We start from the raw sequence: 19,462 nt of genomic DNA on the forward strand, positions 1-19,462 counted from the left end.
CATTTCAAAAATCGCGCGCCCGTGTTGAATCTGCGCAGGCGCTCTGAGATGAGGAGGCTCATCTCCTCTGAACTCCCTCAGTGCGCCTGCGCCGATGACATCATCGAAATAGAAGACGTCATCGGCGCAGGCGCACTGAGGGAGTTCAGAGGAGATGAGCCTCCTCATCTCAGAGCGCCTGCGCAGATTCAACACGGGCGCGCGATTTTTGAAATGCCGACAGGGCTGGCCGGAGGAGGAGATCCCGGCTGGCCCTGTCAATCAACAAGAGGAGGGGGCGGATTTCTGCAGCAGCTACCAGCAAGTAGACGCCCTACTTGCTGGTAGAGACCGGATTTGCATATGATAAAACTTTGTTTTTTGACTAAACTGCTGGATCAAAGTAAGGAACACTATTATATTTTAATATATCGTTATATAACTAATTTAACTAGCCCAAAAAAAAAAATCACTTTAGTGGGGTGACAGAAACCCTTTAAAAGAGGCACTATTGAAGGCAACAGAAAATTGCATTAGGCTTGTCAGTAAAAGCAAAAAAAGGATAAGACCACTGTGGTACTCAGCAGAAGTGGCCAAAATCATTAAAAACAAAAAGATAGCATTTAGGAATTATAAAAAAAAAAAAAAACGAGGATGACAGGCTAATTTACAAGATTAGGCAGAGAGAGGCCAAACAAGTTATAAGAGCTTCTAAAGCACAGGCAGAAGAGAAATTAGCTCAGTCAGGGAAAAAAGGCGATAAGGCATTCTTCAGATACATAAATGAAAAAAGGAAACTAAAACAAGGAATTACAAAATTAAAAACAAAAGAAGGAAGGTATATGGAAGAAGATAAAGAACTAGCTGACTGCCTCAATGAATACTTCTGTTCAGTCTTTACGAAGGAGAATGAATGAAAAGGACCTCAGTTAGGAAAGAAGACTAATGAATCTTTTGATGCATGAGTCTTTACAGAGGAAGAGGTTCTAAGTCAGCTGTCTAAAATCAATACAAATAAGTCACAGGGGCCTGATGGGATACACCCAAAGCTATTAAAAGAGCTCAGCGGTGAACTAGCAAAACCATTAACAGATTTATTTAACCAATCACTGGCAACAGGAGTCGTCCCAGAAGATTGGAAATTAGCAAAAGTTGTGCCGATTCACAAGAAAGGTAGTAGGGAGGAATCGGGCAACTATAGGCCAGTAAGCCTGACATCAATAGTGGGGAAATTAATGGAAACCATACTTAAGGAGAGGATTGTGGAACATCTAAAATCCCATGGATTGAAAGATGAAAAACAGCATGGGTTTACTTCAGGGAGATCATGTCAAACTAATCTTATTGATTTTTTTGATTGGGTGACTAAAACAAAAGATGGCGGAGGTGCAGTAGACATCGCTTCTCTAGACTTCAGTAAGGCTTTCGATACTGTCCCACACAGAAGGCTTATCAATAAATTGCAGTCTTTGGGCTTGGACTCCCATATTGTTGAATGGATTAGGCAGTGGCTGAGGGACAGGCAACAGAGGGTTGTAGTCAATGGAGTATATTCAGACCAAGGTCGTGTTACCAGTGGGGTACCTCAGGGATCTGTTCTGGGACCCATATTGTTTAATATCTTTATCAGCAAAATTGCAGAAGGCCTCGATGGTAAGGTGTGTCTTTTTGCTGATGACACAAAGATTTGTAACAGGGTTGATGTTCCTGGAGGGATACACCAAATGGAAAAGGATTTAGGAAAACTAGAGGAATGGTCAAAAATCTGGCAATTAAAACTTAATGTGGATAAGTGCAAAATAAGGCACCTGGGGCGTAAAAACCCAAGAGCAGAATATAAAATCAGTGATACAGTCCTAACCTCAGTATCTGAGGAAAGGGATTTAGGGGTCATTATTTCAGAAGACTTAAAGGTAGGCAGACAATGTCATAGAGCAGCAGGAAATGCTAGCAGAATTCTTGGGTGTATAGGGAGAGGCATTACTAGTAGAAAGAGGAAGGTGCTCATGCCGCTCTACAGAGCACTAGTGAGACCTCATTTGGAGTATTGTGCGCAGTACTGGAGACCATATCTCCAGAAGGATATTGATACTTTGGAGAGAGTTCAGAGAAGAGCTACTAAACTGGTACATGGATTGCAGGATAAAACTTACCAGGAAAGATTAAAGGACCTTAACATGTATAGCTTGGAAGAAAGACGAGACAGAGGGGATATGATAGAAACTTTTAAATACATAAAGGGAATCAACAAGGTAAAAGAGGAGAGAATATTTAAAAGAAGAAAAACTGCTACAAGAGGACATAGTTTTAAATTAGAGGGGCAAAGGTTTAAAAGTAATATCAGGAAGTATTACTTTACTGAGAGAGTAGTGGATGCATGGAATAGCCTTCCTGCAGAAGTGGTAGCTGGAAATACAGTGGAGGAGTTTAAGCATGCATGGGATAGGCATAAGGCCATCCTTGATATAAGATAGGGCCAGGGGCTATCCATAGTACTCAGTATATTGGGCAGACTAGATGGGCCAAATGGTTCTTATCTGCCGACACATTCTATGTTTCTATGTAGTAGGCATGGCTGTGATGGCTTCTAAGGGCACACAAGTTAAACGCTTGTTGATTGGCTGCTCTGCAGCCTTTCAAAAGGTGCCATTAACTCGCCGAACACCGAACTCGATCCTACATTTTTACTGAAAAGTGTGGGTTTGGGGTCCGGGGTCCAAAAATCCTAAAGTTCGGTACGAACTCGAACATTACAGTTCGGGTTCGCTCAACCCTAGTCGGTACGTGTCAACGAGATTCCTGGCCTCGGTGAGGTAAGAGCCATTATTTTTTCCTGAAGTGTCAGTATTGCAGATAGCAGTCTGACACTTCAGCTGTTAAATATGGCTGAAAAGCTGATCCGAGATGGCTTTTACTGGGAGTAGCCAATATGCTGGGTGGGTGTCTAGTCCCCACATTCCAGGCTGGGTCTTGGCAGGTTTAAATGCAGTCAGCACTGTCAGGTGGTGTGTATTACCTCCCTCTCTGACAGTAGAGCTGTGGAGATCTCTGCGCTGAGGTCTGAAGACCGTGTGTCAGGCAAGCAGGCCGCCTTACAGCCCGCAAGTGGACTTTCTGAGGCTGAGCATTCAGCCGGGTGTGAACTGACACCCAGGATACCAGGGGAACGTTATTTTGTTTTTTCTGTGTGTGAACAAGCACCAAGCCTGAAAAAGGGACTGTTGTGTTATGTTATGAGTGTGAATAAACACTGAAGATTGATTTAAAACCTGGTCCATTGCCTCTATACAGCATCCGCTAACCTGCCTACCAGAGCGAATCCCCACATTATATATATATGTGTACAAGGCTGTACAACCTCATTGCAGAGCTGATTCGGATCTGCTAAGAACCAGTAGCTCACTCAGACTCCCACACCATATGTTTGTACCATATAATCTGTATTTGCACATCTGACCATTGTATATACAGTTGTGTTCAAAATAATAGCAGTGTTTTTAAAAAAGTGAATAAAGCTCAAAATCCTTCTAATAGCTTTTATTTCCATTTCCATACACACAAATGCATTGGGAACACTACACATTCTATTCCAAATCAAAACATGAAGAAAACTATATGAAATTTGTGTTGTTTCTCTTTGTTTTTTAAGAAAAGTGAATATTAGACTGTTCAAAAAAAATAGCAGTGTTTGTATTCTTCTTTACAAACTCAAACATTCACTGTATAAACTGAAAAATGTTTGACGATTTTGCTTTCCTTTTTGTATCACTTAACTAATATTTAGTTGTATACCAATGTCTCTGAGAACTGCTGTACATCTGTGTTGCATGGAGTCAACCAACTTCTGGCCCCTGTGAGCAGGTATTCCAGCCCAGGATAATTGGACTACATTCCACAGTTCTTCTCTGTTTCTTGGCTTTGCCTCTAAAACTGGCATTTTTTATGTCACCCCACAAGATCCGGGGAGTGGGCTGACCGCTCCATAACGTCAATCTTGTGGGTCTGGAACCAAGAAGTTGCACATTTACTGGTGTGTTTGGGGTCGTTGTCTTGTTTGAACACCCATTTCAAGGGCATTTCCTCTTCAGCATAAGGCAGCATGACCTCTTCAAGTATTCTGATCAACTGATCCATGATCCCTGGTATGCGATAAATAGGCCCAACACCATAGTATAAGAAATATCCCCATATCATGATGCTTGCACAACCATGCTTCACTGTCTTTACAATGTACTGTGGCTTGAATTCAGTGTTTGGGGGTCATCTGACAAACTGTCTCCGGCCACTAGATCCAAAAAGAACAATCTTTCTTTCATCGTTCCACAAAATGTCTCTTTAGGCCAGTCAATGTGCTCTTTGGCAAATTGTAAACTCCCCAGCACGTCTTTTTTTCAACAGTGGGACTTTGCGGGGGCTTCTTGCAGATAGCTTGGCTTCACATAGGCGTCTTCTAATTGTAACAGTACTCACAGGTAACTTTAGACCTTCTTTGATCTTCCTGGAGATAATTGTTAGCTGAGTCCTTGCCATTTTGGCTATTCTATCCATTCGAATGGTAGTTTTTCGCTTTCTTCCATGTATTTCAGGTTTTGGTTGCCATTTTAGAGCATTTCCGATCACCAGCTGAGCCGCCCATCACTTTCTGCATTTCATTATATGTTTTCCCCTCTCCAATCAACTTTTTAATCAAGGTACAATGTTGTTCTGAACAATGTCTGGAACGACCCATTTTCCAAAGAATTTCAGAAAGAAATGCACTGTAACCAGCATGTACAACATTTGCTGCCTTCCTTCCTTCCTTAAATAAGGGCAATAATTGCCACATTTTTTTCAAAGAATGAATGACCTCACTCATTGAACTCTACACTGCTATTATTTTGAACATGCCCCTTTCAATTAGTAATTCAATTACACAGAATCAGCAGCATGCATGTCATGACTGTTGGGTCTGTTGGATTTCTATTACTCTACTACACCTCAGGTTAGTGATGTTTGACTGCTATTATTTTGAACACAACTGTATATCTGTTGTGGGGATTCGCTCTGGTAGACAGGGTTTGCGGACGCAGTACAGAGGCAAATAACTTAAATCAAACTTCCATGTTTATTCACACATAAGGCAAAAACAAAAGTTAACTTTGCAGTCTTGGTGTTAGTTCACACACAATGGAAAGTCCACATAGCAAAAATCACCTTGTTGGCAGTTCTATCTCCAGCAGTCCATAGCAGGCTTTTAGGGGGCCTGTTTCCCCTAAACACGGGTCTCAGCCCTCCAGCACAGCACAAGCTTCAGATCCCAGCACACACACACTTTGCTGCTGAGCCCAGCTGTGTCTTTTAAGGACAGCTAGGTGCTGTCAAAAGCCAGACCGGCACTTAAAATCCAGTTACTTGTTTGACACCACCTGGCTACAAATCAGCCCAGCAGCACACGCTGGGAGGAAAATACCTGTTTTCCCAGACCATACCATTCACTGTGTCACATAGCCCCCCCCCCCCCCCTGTTCAACCCTGAGGAGGTGAACACTCGCCAGACAATGTACTCGGTACAGGGCATCCACGTTTACCTGCAACCGGCCTGCCCTGTGTTCCACTGTAAATTTAAAGTTCTGTAGGGAAAGGAACCATCGGGTGACCTGGGCATTTCTATCTTTGGCCTGGCTCATCCACTTGAGAGGGGAATGGTCGGTTACCAAAACAAACTTTCTCCTAGATGCGGACAAACAGGAGTCTCACAGGCCAAGCTGCAAGGAAGGGGAAACAAATACAACTTATGAATATGGCAGGTGAACTAAAGCAGTTCCAAACCTACCTGCCACAGCCACGCTGACTGGAACCCGTGCATAACTACTGCTGTCCACAAACATATAAAGGACACAGAACACAACACATATCACACAGGTAACCAGGACATCCATAGTTGCAATAAACCGAAAGACCATAAAGACATCTTCAAACATCAGACATAAAGTTTATGGCAGATGGTATAAACCAGGAGGATGCCATCAGCTAACCATGGCTGAAGTACCCCTCAGAGTCTGGCATCCAGCAGGAGCTAAATAGCCCCAAGTGGCCACACCCACACACACACCCAGTGTTCACACACTAAGAAGGGAGTTAACCCTTCCTACACCAGGCAAGGGAAAAAGCCACTAAAAGGGGAATGCACACACAACTATCACACTACAGCTGTTACCGCCGGCAATGACATGCGTGGCAACCATGTCCTGGGAAACAGCCAGAAGGCCGAGACACTGCCACCACATGTACACAAACCACACGCTGCCACGGGCAACCGCAGGTGACGAAAAGTGTCACAATACACACATACAAAACCTCATGCACCACAAACAAGGAAAGTGCACACATACAAACACACCAAACCAGGTGCAACCGCATGCACTTGACAGCAAGCTGCCTAGTAACCGCTCAGGCCACTATACTTCCAAAACATCATGTTGCCAGCGGCAACCACACGTGAGGCAACATATTAACAGCACTCACCAGTGGTTGAACAATAAGACCAAACCGCAGGCAACTGCATGCGGGGGAGTCACGACTATGACCATGGTCGTGACATATCCAATGAGTAACTGGTGGCAGTCTACTGGGCTGGCAGGGCTCTGTTTCACTGGGGCAGTGAAACGACCCTCTCAGCTTGTCAGGGTTGTGGACGAGTGTTGTGCCACGCCGTGCATTGCATCGTGGGCCACTCTCTCCCTCCCTGTGCCCGTATGGACAGGAGATGTCTAGGTAAACTGTGCCAAGCGGACCTCACCTTGCGTGTGTGGGTAATGTTGCGTCTTGGTAACCAGTGACAAAACCGTATCTCGTGAGCTCAATGTAATGTGATGTCAGGCGGGGCTGCGAGCTGCAGTATTCGTCACACTGAGTTATTACAGTGGTTTAGGGAATTTTCCATGGTAACAGATCCTGTTTTAACATGACCCTTGCATGTAAAATCTTATTTGTCTCGAAGTTCCCTCCGAACAAGCACATTACTACTATTTATTCATTATTGTGGAAATGATATACTTTCTTATAATGTAATTCTTAATTACAGTATTACGCTATGGCTTGAACTGCTGGAGGCAAAAGAACAAAGTTTGTTATCAAACAATAATAATAAAAAATCTAGAACATTTTATTGTCTTTGAATACTATTTCAAAGCAGAATTGAAACAAAAAAAAAAATGATATAAAATTATCAGGTATAAAGGGCAAGCAAGGTTAACATTCATTTTGCAGATATTACCTTTACAATTCGCAATTTCATCGCAAGAACATCAAAAGGTTATCTGGGAGGATGGTGTGAAGGTTAAACATGATAATCAATTATGTGAATTTTACATTGTATAAAATAAGCCATTCTGGTAAAGCAACTTAGATTTTATTTATATTGGATTTTGTCATAACCAAGACACGTGTGACACAGAATAGAAAGCCATATCACATACAGTATCTAGGTCAGTGATGGTGAACCTTTTAGAGACAGAGTGCCCAAACTGTAACCCAAAAATCACATATTTATTGCAAAGTGCCAACACGGCAATTTAACATGAATCCTACAGTCCAATAGTATATCTTCCATGTACTTTATCATTTAGCTATAATAGCCTGCCTACATTTAATGCGCTGCCTGTGCTGTTCATAGTGCGCCCTGTGCTGATGAATGGCAGAAGTTTAAGGCATATTGGTATACCATAGACTTTTTCCAGGGTGCGGGTGCCCACAGAGAGGGCTCTGAGTGCCGCCTCTGGCACCCGTGCCATAGGTTCGCCACCACTGACCTAGGTGAATGTATCAGTTAAGAAACCACATGTATAGACGCGGCAGACGCCGCATTTGTGTGAGGGGAGGCGCCAGCAGGACTACAAAAGGTAGGAGCAGCGAGCTCCCGAGTGACGCGGTCTTCAGCTACAGCTGACGTCACTTCCGGGATTCTCCTGCTCCTACTCTTGCACCGGCGTCGGCGTGGAACGCGATCCCCCGATACTTCCTCCGGTGGGTAAGTATAGGGCGTGCAGCCGAAGCGAGGGACCGTACATCGGTACACACGGAGGGTAAGTGGGGAGGGGGGGCGGCACGGCGCAGACACCAGCCAGACACGTTTTCACACTTACCAGCGGCGCCGGATCACTGGCACGCACGCCCGGTCCTTGCGGTGCATCTACCCGCTTCCTCACATGTGTTCTTCCAACAGGTTGCCGCTAGTGGCAGTTCGGTATCCCTCACCATAGCAGCGCTACTGTAGGTGTGTTAAAGGCATTGTCTGGGGATAATAGGGTGTGGCAATGCAAACATGGGAGTCCACCATCAAGTACATTTTCCCTTACAGGGCGCCAGTTTCAGTGATAAGGGGAAAATTAAATATAAATAAGGGGAGCATCTGCCCGTGGGAGAGGGGGGGGGGGGGAGAGGAAATATTGGCGATGGTGACATTATCCTGCTGCTGATAGGTCATGTAGGGGAAATTCTCATAAGGGGCGTACGGCCCAGGTATTCTGCAACAATCAGCTGCGCCCCCTCATCGCCGGGGCGCTAGTCGCGCATCACCATGTATTATCAGGTTCACGTGTCTGTCCTCTCTGAGTACCCAAATACGCTTAGCGCACGCGGGGCGCGTATTTGCAGTTGGCTTAAGCACGCGTGCTGGGTTAAATAATGGTAAATGTGGATCAACGGTTAATGATTTAAAAGTGGTCCATGACGTGTAGCGCTCTGGGGTGAAGGGGGTTGGGCTCCAATGGTCAAAAGATCGGGGTTAGGATTGTTATCTTCAAAGCTACATCCGTGTGTCTGCATTTACATTTTGTCCTATACGCCATTCACTACCAGAGCAGCGTTCGCTGTTGCATTACATTAATACTCTGCTCACTTCAGATTGCATTCATACGGCTGCTTGATACCATGCTCCTCATATTCATACTCAGAGCTGTGCCCATACCATGTTTAGGCTCCACTCACATCCAGAGCTGCATTCACCCACTTATTCTTACATCATGTGTTATACTCCGCTTCTACCTAAAGCTGCATTTCTTTCATTGCTACATAATGGTTACTCTGCATTTACTAGGGCTATCAGCACACCGCTCTGATACCGCTCTTCCGATAAACATAGCTGCTTTCTTTTCAGGCTTACGTTTCTTTCCTCGATGGTTTGTTACATTCCTTAGGCCTACCCCCTTTTTCTGTTGGTGTTCTTTAAATCCTGGTTGGCATTCACTCAGACTGGTCTCCTTTACTTCGGGTTCGCATTCACTCAGATTGATCCCCTGCCCCAGTTAACCAAATAGCTCCCTAGTGGACAGTGGGCAATAGGAGTAAGTTCCTACAATGTTTCACAGGTGTTCATTCGGTTGTCATCAATTTCACGGTTGGTTAATGTTTCAGTTATGCAAGTGGTTCGGATCATTTATGTCTATGCATTTTCCATTAGGTCTGGCTTACGTTTTAAATTACTTATCGTCACTGTAAGGTCATCCAGGTCAGTCTCTTGGCTCAGGGGGCCTTATGGCTTAGGGGGCCCGATGACCGTTCTTCATGTTGTCCGTTAGGGGTACAATAGGGTGTAGGCTGGTTAGAGTCCCAGGTTGTTGGAGAGGGTCATGGTTATGCGAGTCCCCAAGTCATACTGGAGCTGCATAAGTGGTCAAAAAATAAATAAATAAATAAATAAAATATATATAATTAAAAATCCGCCCTTAGAATCTCTCTCACATGGCTCCGCCATTAGTCTCTCACGCATGACCTCTCCGTTTTAGTGTTACACATATGGCTCCACCGGTAGAGTCTCCCACGCATGGCTTCTCCGTTTTCAGGTTTACACATATGACTCCACCACGAGTCTCTCACACTTGGCTCCGCCATTAGAGTCTCTCACGCATGGCTCTCTGTTTAGTTTCACACGCATGACTCCGCCATTAGAGCCTCCCACGCATGGCTTCGCCATTAGTCTCTCACGCATGGCTTCTTCGGGTTTTAGGTTTACACATATGACTCCGCCATTAGTCTCTCTCGCATGGCTTCGCCGTTTTTAGGTTACACATATGACTCCGCCATTAGTCTCTCTCGCATGGCTTAGCCATTAGTCTCTCTTATGGCTTCTCCGTTTCAGTTTACACACATGACTCCGCCATTAGAGCCTCTCACGCATGGCTTCTCCGTTTTAGGTTTACGCATACGACTCCGCTATTAGTCTCCCACGAACGGCTTCTCCGTTTTAGTGTTACACATATGACTCCGCCATTAGAGTCTCTCACGCATGGCTTAGCCATTAGAGTCTCTCACGCATGGCTTCTCCGTTTTAGTGTTACACATATGACTCCGCCATTAGAGTCTCTCACGCATGGCCCCGCCATTAGAGTCTCTCTCGTATGGCTTTTCCCTTTTTGTGTCACACATGACTCCGCCATTAGAGTCTCTCACGCATGGCTCCGCCATCAGAGTCTCTCACGTATGGCTTCTCCGTTAAATTTTACACACAACGCCATTCGAGGCCGGCTGCGTAGTCCCACAACAAGTAAGTTCCATGTCTTATTCTGCCTTCAGACCCGCTCGCATGGCTCGGCAATCTGTGGCTCGCAATACAATTTCTCGTGGCGGCTCGCACATGTGACTCATGCCATTAGAGTCTCACTCACGTTATTGTTCTCCCTGACTTTTATTTTCTAGGTTGTTGGGTTTCATTGCTTTCTTTATTAGCAGTCATCCCAGGCCTGCCTTTGCGGACATCATCTTCTCCCAGGCATGCTTACTTCATCTACAAACTCAGACTGAGGGTGTTGGTGTCCGGCCTAAGTCCTGGGTCTCGGTCCATCTTCCAGTAGGAGGTACAGTAATAAGGCGCAGCTTACGAAGTCCGTCATGTCTTCTGACACGACTAGTCCTATCACGACTATAGGCGCAGCATACACAGTTCATCACGACCTTAAGCATTTTTCTGTCACAACTGCAGGTATCGTGTACGTTCTGTCCTCATTACAGGCAACATTAGCTCGTTAATCGATATAGCATGTTTTCCTGTGGATGGTTCCCCAGGCCTGGTGGGCTTACACATTTCACTTAATTTACTACTACAGTAAGACGGCAGACACCATGTTCTGACTCGTGGGCCCTAATAGGAAGTGTGGCCTGGGGAATAAGTAGAGGTAAAGTATTTTGCCACCAGGAACAGTTGGTGCCCGATCTGGGCCCTGGGCGGATGGTTGGAATTCATCTAGGCCCGACCAACAGATTCACCATTGTTTGTTTCAGTCTGCAGCTCTCAGGATTCAGACCTTCTCGTAATATGGTCATACGTTAGTCAACATAGGAGTAAATCGTTTCTGGTTACTGGCCACTCTTTCAATTGCATCAGCATTAACCATCTCCAAGAACGATGTGGCGGTACACATGACAAAGAGGTAAGGTAGATGGTAGTCACTGTGATATATACGGTATATTCCGCACCTCCATCGTGAAGGGTCTTTTTTCCGTTCAAAATCGGGTGTCGTAATGGTATGTATATATTTACTCTAAACAAGGTCGGCTCTTTTTGGCCTCTTTAGGCCACCCTACCACGGCGGTCAGGGCATAACTCTACTGCTCATGGTAGATAGGGTAGGCCCGCCTTTCTGATAGCCTATCCGACCACAGGTATTAAGCAAATATATTGCGGCATTTGTGGGAGGGGAGGCTGATTACAAGGCTGATTACACGCACCAGTGGGCCCCAACTGACGATGATTCAGCTGATCTCCCCTACTAGCTCTTGGCTCCGTTCCCCTCAGCATTCTAGTCTTCCCAAAGCACGTCCGGATCCTCCTCTCCAAGCTAAAGGTAAACCCGCGATCTATCACGGGGCATTCCTTTAGGATAGGCGCAGCTTCTGCAGCTTCAAAATATAGCACCCCAGCGCACATTATAATGTAACTAGGTCAGGTGGCAGGCGTCATGCTATACCAGGTACATTCCCAATCCACGCTCCGAAAGCTCTTGCGCTTTTCAGAAGGTATTACTATAAGTCATTTTTGGCCCCCTTTAGGCTTTCCTTACACAAGCAGTTCCGCCACACCCCCACTGCTAAGGTTAGGGCTCATCATCTGCTAGCCGATCCGATCACAAGTATAGGCGCGGCAGACGCCGCATTTGTGTGAGGGGAGGCGCCAGCAGGACTACAAAAGGTAGGAGCAGCGAGCTACCGAGTGACGCGGTCTTCAGCTACAGCTGACCCTCCCACCCATAGCCCTCAACTCACACATCCTCCTTTCAAGGTGGCCCCCTTTAGGCTTTCCTTACACAAGCAGTTCCGCCACACCCCCACTGCTAAGGTTAGGGCTCATCATCTGCTAGCCGATCCGATCACAAATATAAAAGTAATTGGAGAAAGAAGAAATGGTGTCCAACATATTAGCATTGTACGTTTTTATATACTGGTGTAACAAGTCCAGCAAAAGAAAGATCACAGGCCTGTCCAGACACAGGCAAAACTTAACAAGTTGCAATAAATGCCTTCTTCAGGTAGGTGTCCCAGAATTTCGAGGTACAATAGCAACCTCAGGGAAAAAGAAAAAAAATAACTCCTTGATGGTCAGTAGTGGGGAATAGTGATGAGCGGCAGGGCCAATATTCTAATTTGCGATATTTCGCGAATATTTTCTAGAATATTCATCATATATTTGCGAATTCGAGAATTCACTATTATTTTCTTGATTGCGAAAATCGCCAATGTAATATTTGCGTAAAGCGAGCGCAATACAGGTGTGGGTCACTTTTGCTACATTTTCCAAGCTGCTAGAAATTCCCTGAGACTGGAGAAAATGGTTGCACCGGCAGAACATTAAAAATGGCTTTATATGCAGATAGAGCGCTCCAATAATGATGCGCAGATTTTGGCGCAATACGTGAAACTTCACATTTTAGCAGGTCTGCATGTATGTATGGACAGCAGAACCTATCACACTACCTAACACACTGCACTGCAACAGCTACACTATATCAGGATATAACCTACACTGACTATCTCCCACTAACTATCTGTATTATATATATAAGCTATCTAACTATCTATCTAATGTAGTGTGGAAAGCACAGAGCACAGCAATGACACTGCTGTCTCTCTCAGAACTGTAGAAAATGTCCAGGAGCAGGAGAGGTAAGAGTTTTTTTATTTTATTAAACATGAGGCTGCTGGAGGCATAATGGGGGCTGAGAGGCATAAGGGCTGATTATGGGGGCTGCTGAGAGGCATAAGGGCTGATTATGGGGGCTGCTGAGAGGCATAAGGGCTGATATGGGGGGTGATGAGAGGCATGGGGCTCTTATCAGAGGTCTGATTGGGGGTCATTTACATTGGGGTCTGAGCTGAGGTCTGATTTGAGGTCTTATTGGGGTCTTATTAACATTGGGGGTCTGATTGGGGCTGTCAGCTGAGGTCTGATTAACATCGGGAGTCTGATTGGTGGTCTGACCAGAGGTGTAATGAAAAATATTTTATTCTTATTGTCCTCCTCTAAAACCTAGGTGCGTCTTATGGGCCGGTGCGTCTTATAGGACAAAAAATACGGTATATCACTATATTCTAAATATATTTGCAAATTCTCTAAGTGCCGATATTCGCGATTAATATTCGCTATTCGAATATTCGCGCCAACACTAGTGGGGAACATGATAAGTGGTACAACAAGGAGTTTCAAACAGACACCATTTTGAACAAAGATGGCAACACTCTTAAGGATTGTGGGTCATAGAAAAAAAGTGGAACTACAACATGTTACACGATTTGCCTTCAAGTGACTTTTGCTTCTCAGAAAATGATAGCTAGCTGTGGATTTGTTAACTTGGTCTATCAACAGTAGACTAAAACAATCCATAATTTCACCATATTTGCTGAGAAGGTAATTCAAAAGTGACAAACAACATGGCTGTCCTTTCTGTTTTCCCTAAAATAAAATTAAGCTAATTTATAATATTGCAATGTATTGTGCTTGTATTTTTTGCCTGTATTTTTTGTGTAGCGTAGCTAAAATGTAAAGGGGTTGTGCAGTGTTGTAGTATTGACAACCTATCCTCAGGATAGGTCATCAGTATCAGATTAGAAGAAACCCGTGCCAGCCAGCTTATTGAGGGGGTCACATATCTCGCCCAAGAGCTGCTTCCTCTTCAAAGTGCCGTATTTTTTGCCCTAAAAGACGCACCTAGGTTTTTGAGGAGGAAAAAAAAATATATATTTTGAACCAAAAGGTGTGCTTTTGGTGGGCTTTGAAATAATGGTAGCCTGTGAATGACACTATTATGGGGGTCTGTGGATGGCACTGTTATGGGGGTCTGTGGATGGCACTGTTATGGGGGTCTGTGGCTGGCACTGTTATGGGGGTCTGTGGCTGGCACTGTTATGGGGGTCTGTGGCTGACACTGCTATGGGGGTCTGTGGCTGACACTGTTATGGGGGCGTCTGTGGATGGCACTGTTATGGGGGCATCTGTGGCTGGCATGACAGTGCTATGGGGGGATCTGTGGATGACAGATAAATAGCATCTTATGCTATTGGACATCCACAGATCCCCCCCATAACAGTGTCAGCCACTGTGAATAACCCCCAGTACAGGGGCTGGGGGCTGACATCTACACTAGTTTTTAAATGGCAGCGGGGGCCCAGTGCAGTCATTGTATTCCATTGCATCGGGCCCCGCTCACTGTACTAATTGTATCTGTAACTGCAGGCAGGCAATGGTTAACTATACATATGTTCAATCCAGCACTGAGCAGCCTGTACTTACGATCATAGCAGGCTGGATACTGGAGGCAGGAGGCTGGGTGGGTGGGCACTGGCAGCATAACTTCCTACGTCACGTGCCTGCGCCGCCTGCTTCATTCATAAAGTGGGCGGAGCAGGCACGTGACGTAGGAAGTTATGCTGCCAGTGCCCGCCCGCCCAGCCTCCTGCCTCTAGCATCCAGCATCCAGCCTGCTATGATCGTAAGTACAGGCTGCTCAGTGCTGGATCGAACATATGTATAGTTAACCATTGCCTGCCTGCAGATACAGATACCATTAGTACAGTGAGCGGGGCCCGGTGCAAAAGAATACAGTGACTGCACCGGGCCCCGCTGCCATTATAAAACTAAAGGCCGGCCCCAGCCCCTCCTCCCCCCTCGCTGATACACACGCTGACCGCGCTGTGCAGCTTGCGGTCGGCGGTGTATCAGTGTAAAAATTGCAGCCTTTGCCCCATAAGACGCACTGCCATTTTCCTCCCACTTTTGGGGGAGGGGAAAGTGCGTCTTATAGGGTGAAAAATACGGTATACCTGCATGAGATCTCCTTTGTAGCTGCAGTGAAGTAAAATTGCAACTGCTCATTCCATTCACTTGGCTGTAGGGAAGTGACTGAACATACATATCCAACAGGATTCGGCTTTTAAAGGGAAACTGTCACCGGGATTTTGTGTATATGTGAGCTGAGGACATGGGTTAATAGATGGCCGTTAGCACATCCACAATACCCAGTCCCCATAGCTCTGTGTGCTTTCATTGTGTAAAAAAAAACGATTTGATTCATATATCAAATTAACCTGAGATGAGTCTTGTACGTGAGATGAGCTATGGGGACTGGGTATTGCGGATGTGCTAGCGGCCATCTAGCAACCCATGTCCTCAGCTCTATACACAAAATCCAGGTGACAGGTTCCCTTTAAAGTAGATGTACACATTTCTATAGACTTTGAATACCAGGTGACACCATAGTTTGTGAATAAATGTAATAACTCTTCACTGGATTGTATTATATGTAGAGTTGAGCGAACACCTGGATGTTCGGGTTCGAGAAGTTCAGCCGAACTTCCCGGAAATGTTCGGGTTCGGGATCCGAACCCGACCCGAACTTCGTCCCGAACCCGAACCCCATTGAAGTCAATGGGGACCCGAACTTTTGGGCACTAAAAAGGCTGTAAAACAGCCCAGGAAAGAGCTAGATGGCTGCAAAAGGCAGCAACATATAGGTAAATCCCCTGCAAACAAATGTGGATAGGGAAATGAATTTAAAAAAAAATAAAAAAAATAAAAATGACCCAATATCAATTGGACAGAGGTCCCATAGCAGAGAATCTGGCTTCACGTCAGCAGAGAATCAGTCTCTTCATGCCATAGCAAAGAATCTGGCTTCATCTCAGCACAGAATCAGTCTCTTCATGCCATAGCAGAGAATCTGGCTTCATGTCAGCACAGAATCAGTCTTCATGTCATAGCAGAGAATCAGGCTTCACGTCACCCACCACTGGAACAGGCCACTGTCACACATTTAGGCCCAGGCACCCAGGCAGAGGAGAGAGGTCCCGTAGCAGAGAATCTGGCCTTATGTCAGCGCAGAATCAGTCTTCATGTCATAGCAGAGAATCAGGCTTCACGTCACCCACCACTGGAACAGGCCACTGTCACACATTTAGGCCCAGGCACCCAGGCAGAGGAGAGAGGTCCCGTAACAGAGAATCTGGCCTTATGTCAGCACAGAATCTGTCTTCATGTCATAGCAGAGAATCAGGCATCACGTCACCCACCACTGGAACAGGCCACTGTCACACATTTAGGCCCAGGCACCCAGGCAGAGGAGAGAGGTCCCGTAGCAGAGAATCTGGCCTTATGTCAGCGCAGAATCAGTCTTCATGTCATAGCAGAGAATCAGGCTTCACGTCACCCACCACTGGAACAGGCCACTGTCACACATTTAGGCCCAGGCAGAGGAGAGAGGTCCCGTAACAGAGAATCTGTCCTTATGTCAGCACAGAATCTGTCTTCATGTCATAGCAGAGAATCAGGCATCACGTCACCCACCACTGGAACAGGCCACTGTCACACATTTAGGCCCAGGCACCCAGGCAGATGAGAGAGGTCCCGTAGCAGAGAATCTGGCCCTATGTCAGCGCAGAATCAGTCTTCATGTCATAGCAGAGAATCAGGCTTCACGTCACCCACCACTGGAACAGGCCACTGTCACACATTTAGGCCCAGGAACCCAGGCAGAGGAGAGAGGTCCCGTAACAGAGAATCTGGCCTTATGTCAGCGCAGAATCAGTCTTCATGTCATAGCAGAGAATCAGGCTTCACGTCACCCACCACTGGAACAGGCCACTGTCACACATTTAGGCCCCGGCACCCAGACAGAGGAGAGAGGTCCTGTAACAGAGAATCTGGCCTTATGTCAGCACAGAATCTGTCTTCATGTCATAGCAGAGAATCAGGCATCACGTCACCCACCACTGGAACAGGCCACTGTCACACATTTAGGCCCAGGCACCCAGGCAGAGGAGAGAGGTCCCGTAACAGAGAATCTGGCCATATGTCAGCGCAGAATCAGTCTTCATGTCATAGCAGAGAATCAGGCTTCACGTCACCCACCACTGGAACAGGCCACTGTCACACATTTAGGCCCAGGCAGAGGAGAGAGGTCCCGTAACAGAGAATCTGGCCTTATGTCAGCACAGAATCTGTCTTTATGTCATAGCAGAGAATCAGGCATCACGTCACCCACCACTGGAACAGGCCACTGTCACACATTTAGGCCCCGGCACCCAGACAGAGGAGAGAGGTCCCGTAACAGAGAATCTGGCCTTATGTCAGCACAGAATCTGTCTTCATGTCATAGCAGAGAATCAGGCATCACGTCACCCACCACTGGAACAGGCCACTGTCACACATTTAGGCCCAGGCACCCAGGCAGAGGAGAGAGGTCCCGTAACAGAGAATCTGGCCATATGTCAGCGCAGAATCAGTCTTCATGTCATAGCAGAGAATCAGGCTTCACGTCACCCACCACTGGAACAGGCCACTGTCACACATTTAGGCCCAGGCAGAGGAGAGAGGTCCCGTAACAGAGAATCTGGCCTTATGTCAGCACAGAATCTGTCTTTATGTCATAGCAGAGAATCAGGCATCACGTCACCCACCACTGGAACAGGCCACTGTCACACATTTAGGCCCCGGCACCCAGACAGAGGAGAGAGGTCCCGTAACAGAGAATCTGGCCTTATGTCAGCACAGAATCTGTCTTCATGTCATAGCAGAGAATCAGGCTTCACGTCACCCACCACTGGAACAGGCCACTGTCACACATTTAGGCCCAGACACCCAGGCAGAGGAGAGAGGTCCCGTAACAGAGAATCTGGCCTTATGTCAGCACAGAATCTGTCTTCATGTCATAGCAGAGAATCAGGCATCACGTCACCCACCACTGGAACAGGCCACTGTCACATATTTAGGCCCAGGCACCAAGTCAGTGGTGTAGTACAGTCGATATGAACCACATGAAGTTTCACCAAATATCCAGTCTGCAGGTTTGCAATAGGGTCATACCAATATACAGGAGCTGCAGCAATGATCACTTGTTAAATATAGTTCCATATATTCATAAGCTGTTAGCAGAGAGTCAGGATATGCTAAATAAACCTCTTCAAATGTGCTATTAGATAACTGAGGAAAGTTTTAACAGACAGAGTCTTTACAGTGGACTCTTCCAGAAAGCCCCCTGTGTATTCTGCTACTTGGTTTGGTCTCCTCAGTGCAGACATTTACTGTGAAGGAGGTAGGATCTCTGTCTAAGTTCTCTAAAGCTAAAGTTCATTTATCTATTGTAAAAAGTTATAATATATACCCATAATAGTTCTGTAGAATGTAAAGAGGTGACTGTATGTTTTTTTAGCAGCCTTTAAACCCTGCAGCACATGCTAGGCTGAGTAGATGATGTACAGTTAGAGAGCCATGTGTTCTTCCTAAAATGGCTGCAAGACATGCTGTATTCCAGGTCACCCTGCTGCAATATCTTTGTAAATGATTTTCTCTTGTTCATTTTTCTGTATGCTTTGTTATATCCTGTAACATGTATGTGGGAATGTAATATAATGACTGCCTGTTATGATATAGGTGGGCTGGTGACCTGGCTGTATACCACATAGTGGCAGTGTTTCCCTGTTGTATTACAGGCTCCAGCCAAGTGCACTCCACCACAATAAAGCTTTAAACCACAGAAGACCTGAGTGTCGTCCCTTAGAGTCCAATTAGAGTTTATGCCTGGAGGAGCTGGTGACCGAGTGAGTGTGAAAGCTTGAGGTGTCGCAGATGGTGCAAGGAAAAGAGGGTTACATTTGGTGCCGTGACTCGGATGTCATCATTCTGCTCAAAGTGACCAGTGAAGATACCTAAAGTCACCAGTGTGCGAGTTCTGAGGTGATTGTGCCACGGCGGAGCTGCTAGGCGGCAGATTGACCTTATTAGCGGTTTATATCCTCTCAGGAATAGAAGATGAGTGGACGAGCCAGAGCCCGCGGAAGAGCACGTGCCAGGGGGCAGCCCAGCCAAGGACAGCCTGGACAGGAGCAAGAGGCTCAAGAACCTAGACGCATTGAAAGACCCCAGCAGCCACCAGCCGAGCCTTTGCTTGTGGGAAGAGGGCGCCAGAGAGGCCCGCCAGTAGTGGAGAGACCTCCGACTGATGTTCTGCAGCTTTCAGCTGGA

General features: G+C 46.1%; 1 protein-coding gene across 1 annotated transcript in view; it reads left to right on the forward strand.

The window, feature by feature from the left end:
- Nucleotides 1-986: 986 nt before the first annotated feature.
- LOC120999281 overlaps nt 987-19,462 on the forward strand; it is a gene marked incomplete at its 5' end in the record, with an annotated part of 193,164 nt that continues 174,688 nt past the window's right edge. The window contains one exon of the mRNA XM_040430151.1: nt 987-2,006. Within this exon, the coding sequence (XP_040286085.1) occupies nt 987-2,006 (1,020 nt within the window). The remainder of the gene's footprint in view (nt 2,007-19,462) is intronic.

Source organism: Bufo bufo, chromosome 4 (genome assembly GCF_905171765.1).
Source record: "Bufo bufo chromosome 4, aBufBuf1.1, whole genome shotgun sequence".
NCBI lineage: Eukaryota > Metazoa > Chordata > Amphibia > Anura > Bufonidae > Bufo > Bufo bufo.